At 45.1% G+C, this 10,442-nt stretch overlaps 1 protein-coding gene across 1 annotated transcript in view; it reads left to right on the top strand.

Annotated features, from left to right (window-relative positions):
- Nucleotides 1-1,643: 1,643 nt before the first annotated feature.
- Nucleotides 1,644-10,442, top strand: part of LOC138283731 (astacin-like metalloendopeptidase) — a 34,386-nt gene continuing 25,587 nt past the window's right edge. The window contains exons 1-3 of the mRNA XM_069221776.1: nt 1,644-1,766; nt 5,781-5,811; nt 5,910-5,975. Coding sequence (XP_069077877.1) covers nt 1,698-1,766; nt 5,781-5,811; nt 5,910-5,975 — 166 coding nt within the window. The 5' untranslated portion in view covers nt 1,644-1,697. The remainder of the gene's footprint in view (nt 1,767-5,780; nt 5,812-5,909; nt 5,976-10,442) is intronic.

The following is a 10,442-nucleotide window of genomic DNA, read 5'->3' as shown; positions in this document are numbered from 1 at the left end:
GTTAGATATGGGTAAGTAGTAGCCTTTATTGTTGTGCACTACCCATTACCTCTTATTAAATTTATGTATATTTTTCCAGCATTTTAGGGAGAATTGTGTATATTTTCTCTCTGCCTCAAGATCTATCACTTTGCACTCTGTGGACGATGAATCACAGTAACTTCTTGACTCTTGTAGAAAGTGCAAGATGACAGATACTGTTCATTCCTAGTCTTGGCAGTGTGCATGTTCATACTAGATTTATAATACCTGATACCTGAGATTAATAAATAACGTGACCCACACAGTCCTTCCCGTCCCATTACAAGGTAGCCCTTAGTAAATGCAACCCCCTGTCTGGAGGGGCGTCTCAATAGTCACAGGGAAGTCCAAAGTGTGTTTCCACCCACAACAGACTTTCTGAATTCTTCCTTCTTTTCCCATGGATGGCACGTGGGTAAAATGATGGGTAGACAGGAGGGCAGAGAGGTAGGGAAGGCAGACATGGGCAGAAAGAGAAGTAGAATGGGACAGGCACGTGTATAAAATGGTGGGCAGAGAGAGGCGGAGGAGGCAGACATGGACAGAAAGAGAAGTAGAATGGGCAGGCACGTGGGTAAAATGATGGGCAGACAGGAGGGCAGAGAGAGGTAGAGAAGGCAGACATGGACAGAAAGAGAAGTAGAATGGGCAGGCACGTGGGTAAAATGGTGGGCAGACAGGAGGGCAGAGAGGTGGAGAAGGCAGACATGGGCAGAAAGAGAAGTAGAATGGGACAGGCACGTGGGTAAAATGGTGGGCAGACAGGAGGGCAGAGAGAGGTAGAGAAGGCAGACATGGGCAGAAAGAGAAGCAGAATGATGAGGAGACCGAGGCAGGGACAAGTTCAACAGATAAAACGAGCCCCCTCATTTATTCTTCTAACTGCTTGAATGCATATATCTAGCTGTCACTCTGCTCGCTGAGTCCGTCTGTCTCTTTGTTCATCCATCCGTCCGTCCTTTCATCCATCCATCCGTCCGTCCTTTTATCCAGCCTCCATCCATCCATACAACCTATTCATCTCCCTTTGTCCTTCCTTCCTTTGTCCATCCGTCCATCCACACACCCTACTCACCTACCCACGCAGCCCTATCCACCTTTCCGTCCATCCATCCATTCATCAACCCCCACCCAACTCTGTTTGCTCAATTTATATCTATCTGCAGAACTGTAAACTTAAATTGCAGTTTGTTTCAATAAATGCAATATATTCCTCTGATGGACGACAGCCCGAGCTCTTCTCGCTTCATAGGCGATTTTCTCCGCTCCTCGCCATGTAGTGCCTCGAGGACTCTGGGTGTTGGTCAAGGAGCCAAACACTGGGATGGGCGCCTGTATCCAATCACAGACTCAACCTCCTTGCAGAAAGAATAAGCAGCGTCTGTGTGACATAATCTAATCTCTTTTCACGGTGTAGGGTCTGTAGCAAAAAACATTTTCCACACTAAAACGCTGCATATTATCTTGGGGTTCACTACCTTAGAAGAGGCCCCGGGCATCCCTTCCTGCACAGACACACCTTGCAGAAGCTCGCGTCATCCTTCGTCCTGAGAGCTGATTGGAGGATGTTCATCCTCTCTAAGGTATATAAGGGTTCGGTCTGGGGTCAACAGAGCATCGACCTGAAGGAAGAAACATTGTCCGCTGGTGACCTGAGCACTGCCCAGAACCCGAGGATGGACAGAAGAATGTGGGTCCTGGCCGCAGTGTGTCTGCTGAGCACCTGCTGGAGCTTACCTGTGCAGGTGAGACCACTTTCAGCAGGGTGATAAAGAGCTGTGCGCATGCCCAGGTATATTCACCCAGGTGTAAGTGCAGGCTCCCTGGAGTGCACCTGTACATGGGAGAGGGAGAGAACAGAGCTAAATTGATCTGTTTGTAACTACATTTCCCAGGTGTATATCTCTGTGAGTGTATCTGTATACCAAAGAGGGAAAGACAGAGTTATATTGATCTGTTTGTAAGTACCTGTCCCAGGTGTGTATCTCTGCGAGTGCACCCGCATAGGGGAGAGGGGAAGTCACAGAGCTATATTGATCTGAGTGCAAGTACATGTCCCAGGTGTGTATCTCTGTGAGTGCACCTGTATAAGGGAGAGGGGAAGTAACACTGTGAGTGCACATGTACAGGGCAAAAGATGGGGTTATAAAATTATAGAGACTTGCAGCATATAAACACCTTGGAGTGTCTAGGGAGAGTGCCCCTGAAGAGGTGAACACTGCAGTGCAGTGTTCTATAGACAGGTACACAGGTAAAGCATCTCAGGAGAGTGTCACTGTGAGTGCACCTGTACAGGTAAGAGAACGGACTCACAAAAAGAGTTGGACCTGTGTGCAGGTACAGAATCACAGCTGTGTCTCATTGTAAGTGGACTTGTAGAGGCAAAAACTGCACTAACAGTGATGTGCACAGGTGAAACGTTTGTTGTGATTCATCGTGAGTGAACCTGTACATGTGAGAGGAACAGTAACAGTGACCTATAAATGTGCACAGGTAAAGCCCCTCAGCCGCGCCTCGCTCAGAGTGCACCTGTACATGTGGGAGTAGCAGTAAAAGTGATCTATAGATGTGCACAGGTGAGGCCAGTGTCGGGTCTCACTCAGAGTGCACGTGTACATTTGAGAGGGGCAGTAACAGTGATTTATAGATGTCCACAGGTGAGGCCTCTGTCGTGCCTCACTCAGAGTGCACCTGTACATGTGCGAGGAGCAGTAACAGTGATCTATAGATGTGCACAGGTGATGCCTCTGTCGTGCTTCACTCAGAGTGCACCTGTACATGTGAGAGGAGCAGTAGCAGTTATTTATAGATGTGCACAGGTAAGGCTTCTGTCGTGCCTCACTCAGAGTGCACCTGTACATGTGAAAGGAACAGTAACAGTGATTTTTAGATGTGCACAGGTGAGGCTTCTGTCGTGCCTCACTCAGAGTGCACCTGTACATGTGAAAGGAACAGTAACAGTGATTTTTAGATGTGCACAGGTAAAGCCCCTCAGCCGCGCCTCACTCAGAATGCACCTGTACATGTGGGAGGAGCAGTAACAGTGATCTATAGATGTGCACAGGTGAGGCCAGTGTCGTGTCTCACTCAGAGTGCACCTGTACATGTGAGAGGAGCAGTAACAGTGAGAGGAGCAGTAACAGTGATTTATAGATGTCCACAGGTGAGGCCTCTGTCGTGCCTCACTCAGAGTGCACCTGTACATGTGCGAGGAGCAGTAACAGTGATCTATAGATGTGCACAGGTGATGCCTCTGTCGTGCTTCACTCAGAGTGCACCTGTACATGTGAGAGGAGCAGTAACAGTGATTTATATATGTGCACAGGTAAGGCCTCTGTCGTGCTTCACTCAGAGTGCACCTGTACATGTGGGAGGAGCAGTAACAGTGACGTATAGATGTGCACAGGTAAGGCCTCTGTGGTGCCTCACTCAGAGTGCACCTGTACATGTGAGAGGAGCAGTAGCAGTTATTTATAGATGTGCACAGCTAAGGCTTATGTCGTGCCTCACTCAGAGTGCACCTGTACAAGTGAAAGGAGCAGTAACAGTGATTTTTAGATGTGCACAGGTAAGGCCTCTGTCGCGCCTCACTCAGAGTGCACCTGTACATGTGAGAGGAGCAGTAGCAGTGATTTGTAGATGTGCACAGGTAAGACCTCTGTCGTGCCTCACTCAGAGGGCACTTGTACATGTGAGAGGAGCAGTAGCAGTTATTTATAGATGTGCACAGGTAAGCCCTCTGTCGTGCCTCACTCAGAGTGCACCTGTACATGTGGGAGGAGCAGTAACAGTGATTTATAGATGTGCACAGGTAAGGCCTCTGTCGTGCCTCACTCAGAGTGCACCTGTACATGTGAGAGGAGCAGTAACAGTTATTTATAGATGTGCACAGGTAAGGCCTCTGTCGTGCCTCACTCAGAGTGCACCTGTACATGTGAGAGGAGCAGTAACAGTTATTTATAGATGTGCACAGGTAAGGCCTCTGTTGTGCCTCACTCAGAGTGCACCTGTACATGTGAGAGGAGCAGTAACAGTGATTTATAGATGTGCACAGGTAAGGCCTCTGTCGTGCCTCTCTCAGAGTGCACCTGTACATGTGAGAGGAGCAGTAACAGTGATTTATAGATGTGCACAGGTAAGGCCTCTGTCGTGCCTCACTCAGAGTACACCTGTACATGTGGGAGGAGCAGTGACAGTGACGTATAGATGTGCACAGGTAAAGGCTCTGTCATGCCCTACCCCACCTGCACCTTCACATGTGGACGAAGCAGTAACAGTGATCTATAGATGTGCACAGGTAAAGCCCCTGCTGTGCCTCACCCTGAGTGCACCTTTACATGTGGGAGGAGCAGTAACAGTGATTTATAAATGTGCACAGGTAAGGCCTCTGTCGTTCCTCACTCAGAGTGCACCTGTACATGTGGGAGGAGCAGTAACAGTGATCTGTAGATGTGCACAGGTAAAGCCCCTGCCGTGCTTCACCCTGAGTGCACCTGTACATGTGAGAGGAGCAGTAACATTGCTTTATAGATGTGCACAAGTAAAGCCTCTGTCGTGCCTCACCCCTAGTGCACCTGTACATTTAAGAGCAGCAGAAACAGTGATTTATAGATGTGCACAGGTAAAGTCCTCTTTTACCTCACCCCTAGTACCCCTGTACATGAGGGAGGAGCAGTAACAGTGATTTATAGATGTGCACGAGTAAAGTCCCTCCCAAGCCGCACCCCTAGTGCACCTGTGCACTTGGGATTAGCAGTAACAGTGATTTATCGATGTGAACAGGTAAAATCTGTCATCGGCACCCTGGGTGCACCTGTACATGTGGACAGAGAGTGACAGTGCTTTATAGATGTGCACAGCTAAAGGTACTGTCGTGCCTCACCCCACGTGCACCTCTTCATTTGGACAGAGCAGTAACAGTGATTTATAGATGTGCACATCTATAAATCAATCTGAGTGCACCTGTAGATGTGGGAGAAGCAGTAACAGTGATATAGAGATTTGCAGCATGTAAAGACTCTTTTGGAATTCAGTCTGGGTGCAGCTGCACAGGTGAGAGACTCATTCACAATGGTATGTAGGTCTGTGTGCAGGTAAAGCCTCTCAATAGAGCCACACTGTGCACTTGTACTGGTGAGGGCAGTAACTGTTTAGGGAGACCTTCAACACATAAGTACTCTGATTTGTGTTTAACTAGGTGTGCCCTTGGTCAGGTGTGAGGTCTGATACCTGTATTATTTAGACCCGCAGCACATCTAGCTCCCCAAGTGTGGCCCTGATTGAATTCTGGTCAGGAGAGCAGCACACTTGTACTCACCTTGTGTGTCCTGAAAGGGACGAAATGAATCTATACAGGGTTAAAATTATCTCATTTACACCAGTCCTTGTATATTTTATGTGGCACAAGTGCAGTTACATGTCCTGCACTGTGTGTATAAATGTCAACGCCTTTCTCCCAGTGTGCAGATGGTGCTGGTGTACTTACTCTCTATGTACAATGTGTAGATTGTTCTGGTGCATTTATGCCTTCCATGACCTGTGTAAACTGTGCACACATGGGTACCTTCTTGGTGTAGTGCGTAGATAGTAGAGGTACATTAACAATGTATATGCTTTGTGTAGTTGGCAGACAGACCTGATGCCACCATCTGATCATTCAAATAAGTTGTTTGATGTTTGCAAGATTTGTTTCTAATACATCAAAGAAATAATTGGAACACATCCTAGTAATGAAACATTTAAAACCTTTCCTTCTGCAGGTTTTCTTTGACAAGCCAAAGGCACATCATGGTAAGTAACATGATATTCTCTCATTAGTGTGTGTGAAATGTGTATGTGGCCAACAGGTTCAGTACTGATGTGGAATGGAAATGTGCCTTAACTTCCAGATGCAGAACACCGACCTGAAGGCAAGAGCTTGGATGTTTTTGAGATCATCAGCAGAGAGAACGAGGGTAAGAACAAAACAGGACATTCTGGGAGCCAGGGTGGGAGATTCCTGCACATGGTGCCAGCTCTAAATGAACCTTGGAAAACACATACATGCACTGTGACTCCTAACACATGTACACACACGTAGAGTGCTGCAAACACACTCAGATAGAGGAACAGCAATAAAGCGTCTGGCTTCGCATGCGATGCATTTAAAAACTTCATCAACTCTCTAGTGCTGATGTACTTTATTAGGCTGTTATATTTCCCCCTTCAAATTTCCTAATCAGGCCACAGCCTCCCCAATCTAAACTCCTTTAATCTCCTTGGAGCGATTGCTGGCACCACCATGACTGCCTCCCTGATGGTCACCATATACTTTCTAAGTGTCCTTCAGGTCTGTTAACGTCTGTGCCCCTACACCTACATGACTCAATCACACATGCAAGCTCATATTACTGACTCTTCACACTCTCACCACTGACAACCGCCCACTGCAACTTCCATTTTTGATTCTTCTTACTCCTGGATCCCTGCATCTGGAAAACCTCCCAATTTTAAATCAGCTGGACCCCAGATCCCACTTTGTGCAGAAGGCAATATCTGTCTCAAGCTCGACGGATACCCTGATACCACTGTCTTCCTTTGAACTCTGTTGGGTTTCTGTAATATGCAGGACGCAGGAACGAGGTAGATTTTATAGATTTTTTTCTGTGCAGCCAAAAGCATCTTGTTTCTACAGCGTCCAACGTAAAAGTCGCCAGCCCATTCCACCCTCACATTCCATTCCCAATCCCCACGTATTTACATTCCATTTATACATTCCGTAAAGTGACCGCCAAGGAACATAACAACAGAATACAACACATTTACCCCCTTGACAAAATAACAAATGGAGTAACCACATAAAGAGAAATTAATAAATATAAAGATATATACCAAGAACAAAGAGGAATGGCATAAATAACTACACATAATCAACTAACCGTGAATATCTCTGTCTAATACGCCCATCAAACTTCACTCTTGATGCAATAGAATCACCTTAAACACCTTCATCCATACCACTCCTTCCATTGCTATCATTGCTCTCCCAATCTCTATTGTACACAGAACTATCAGTCTCAACAAAACATTCTTCTTCATCAATCACTAGCACCACCATCAATCGCATCCGCATCAACGGGTTCTACAAATCTCCCACTCACAATGGACCCCGAACCCGTAAGATCCAACTTACCACCTTTTCCAGGAGGACACCTTGCTAGTCTGTTAACATTCCAAACTCTGCCATCCTGTGTAACTGCCTTCTTATTGAACACCTTTACAACCTTCATGGCTCTTCCAAACTTAGGCATGTCTTTTCTTATAAAACCTGGCTTTCTTACCCTGACCCAATCACCTACAATTCATGTAGGCTCTCTCACCTTCCACTTCCTATCATATGATTCCTTGCTCTTTTCCTGTTTTGACATCACGTAATCTTTAACTCTCTCAATATCAAGCACACAATTACCTTTACCACATATCTTTTTGAACCACCAGGGACAAAGCTTAGACACAGGATCTCTACCTCTTAACAATCTAAATGGACTGACCCCTGTGGTGCTATGTGGGGTAATACGGTAATACCACAACTTCTCCCTTACCTTCTCCTTCCAAGCTCCTCCAAAACTCCATGCCCAACTAATACATTCTTTAAGTACGCGATTAAACCTCTCCACCTGACCATTCTCTTGTGGTTCATACAAAGAGGTGGTCACATATTTGATGTTGCAGTACTTAAGGAAACTTTGCATCTCTTTCAAAACCAGTTGAACCCCATTATCAGTTACAAGAATCTCAGGATACCCTTCCTTTGCAAATACTTCCTTAAGGAATTCAATGACCACACTCAAGGTCACTTGCGGAACTAACTTTACTTCTGGCCACTTGGAATGGTAATCAACAAGCACCAAGGCAAACCTTGCTTCATGAGGTAGAAACGAGAATGGACCAGAAATATCCAATCCTAATTTTTGTCGTGGGGAATCTGGCCATGGTACAGGACGCAAAGGTGCAGGCACGGTCTTCAGCATTTTTTCAGCGTTAATACATACACTATACTCCCTAACCGTCCTCTCTGCCATTTTATCCATACCAGGCCACCAAAAAGAGGTACGTATCAATTTTTTCATGGACGACATTCCTGGGTGACCAAGATGGGCCAAACTTAAATTCACCGATTGCATGCCCATAGGTGGAATACATTTCCCCTTCTTAAATAAAAGATCCTTCTCAATTTCCAACTCCTCTCTTATCTTAAAGAAAGGAGCCACCTCTTCTAATATCTTTTCCTTCCTTGGCCAACCCAATTTCACATAACCTTTGACTTGTTGTGACACAGAGTCCTCTTGATCTTTTTCAAACCATTCCTTCTCCTCCACAGATTTAAACTGTTTAGCAATGAATTCAGACACTACCGAAACAATATCCAAATCTACTGTCTCACCTCTATCTGGCTTAACAGGGGCTGCTTGAGGTAGATGTGACAAACAATCTGCCACTGAATTGCTTTTACCAGGCACATACTCAACGTCAAAAGAATATTCCTGCAGTCTCGATACCAATCTTGAAATCTGAGCAGTTGCATTCCAGCCACCACCAGGGGATAAAATGCCCACAAGTGGCTTGTGATCAGTACGAAGTACAAACCGTGAGCCCCATATGTAGTTGCGAAAATGCTCTATTGCCCAAACACATGCAACCAACTCCTTCTCGATAACTGCATACCGCCTCTCCGCATCATTCAAAGTGCGAGAAGCAAATGTAACATTCCATTCACCTTTTCCAAATTTTTGTGACAAAACACCTCCAATACCATACATACTGGCATCCACTGTCACGATACACAGAGCTTTCATATTGAAAGGTCTGAGGGTAGGTGCACACACAATTTCCTTTTTTATAGTCTCAAATGCACGTTCTTGCCTATCCGACCACTCAAACTCCACATTTTTATGGGTTAACTCTCTTAAAGGTTCCATTTTAGTCGCAAAATTCTCAATAAATTTGCTGTAGTATTCACGTAACCCTGCAAAGGATAAAAGCTTTTCACAATTGTCAGGCATAGGTGCATCCACTATTGCTTTAACCAGAGAACTTTTTGGCACAACCCCGTCCCCTGAGATGGTGTGCCCCAAATACTGGACAGACTCTGCAAAAAAATGTAATTTTTTAAGCTTCAGAGTTAGTCCATTCCTATTGAATACCTCGCACACTTTTTCCAGATGGTCTCTGTGTTCCTGGTCGTTTTTAGAATAAATTAAGACATCATCCTGGAAACACTTAACAAACCTATCAATTTCTTTAAACATTATAAACATTGCCCTCTGGAACACAGATGCCGCTGATGCTAATCCAAACAGCATACGTTTAAATTGATATAGACCCTGAAGCGTGATGAATGCAGTGAGATGACGAGAGTCTTCTGTGAGTTCAATCTGGTGAGAGGCTGACCTCAGATCCAACGTAGAGAATATCTTCGCTCCTTCAAGCATGCTAACAACTTCATTACATTTTGGTAGGGGATGGCAATTAACTATGATATTAGCATTCAAAGCCCTCGGGTCAACACATAACCTCAACGATTTATCTGGTTTATGAGCCAAAACAATGGGAGAAACCCATTCAGATGACTCCACTTCCTCAATGACACCCTCCTTCACCAATTCTTCCAAACTATTTCTCAACTCCTCGTGTATACCAATGGGAACATTTCTTAATTTCTGCACAACTGGTTTGGCATTCTCTTTGAGCTTAATTCTATGGCTGTAATTTTTTAATTTGCCTAGGAAATTTGGATGTAATCCAATTAGATTCCCCCCCCACCAACATCACTGGTTCAATTGCCCTGGGGTTCAGAATTATACCCAACTCTGCTTGATCCCTCCATCCCAGGACATTAACGCCTTTCTCTGCAACATAGATCTTGATCACAGCAGTACACCCTTTAAAACACGCAGAAGTCTCCACATATCCAAGAATATTGATTGTTGTACCGTCAAACCCCTCAGCCACTATGTCAGAGGAGGCTAAGTTTGATGCATCCCACAGTGACTTAAACTTTTCTGCAAAATAATCATATGTGATGATCGTCCAAGGAGAACCAGAATCCGCCATGAGTTCCGGTTCTTGACCTTCAACAACTATTGTACACCTCGGTTGTTTCACAACTTTTACAGTTTTGTTGATGACATTATTTTTAATAGAAAGGACTACCCCCTTTTCCCTCTCACATGACATTCTATCTGTTTTCTTACTCCTATCATCTCTCTTCTTTCCTGTAGTACCCTTCAATGTGAATCTATTATAGCCAGTATTATTTCCAACAGCCCCGACTATATCCCCGTTCGTTGAGTTACTTTTTTCAGCATTTTGTACTGTCCTCATCCATTTTTCCGATTGTTCCAGTGCTTTGGCCGTATTTATTACTTCCTGTAATTTTGGAT

This window comes from Pleurodeles waltl, chromosome 3_1 (genome assembly GCF_031143425.1).
Source record: "Pleurodeles waltl isolate 20211129_DDA chromosome 3_1, aPleWal1.hap1.20221129, whole genome shotgun sequence".
NCBI lineage: Eukaryota > Metazoa > Chordata > Amphibia > Caudata > Salamandridae > Pleurodeles > Pleurodeles waltl.
This window is presented reverse-complemented; position numbering and strand designations above follow the sequence as displayed.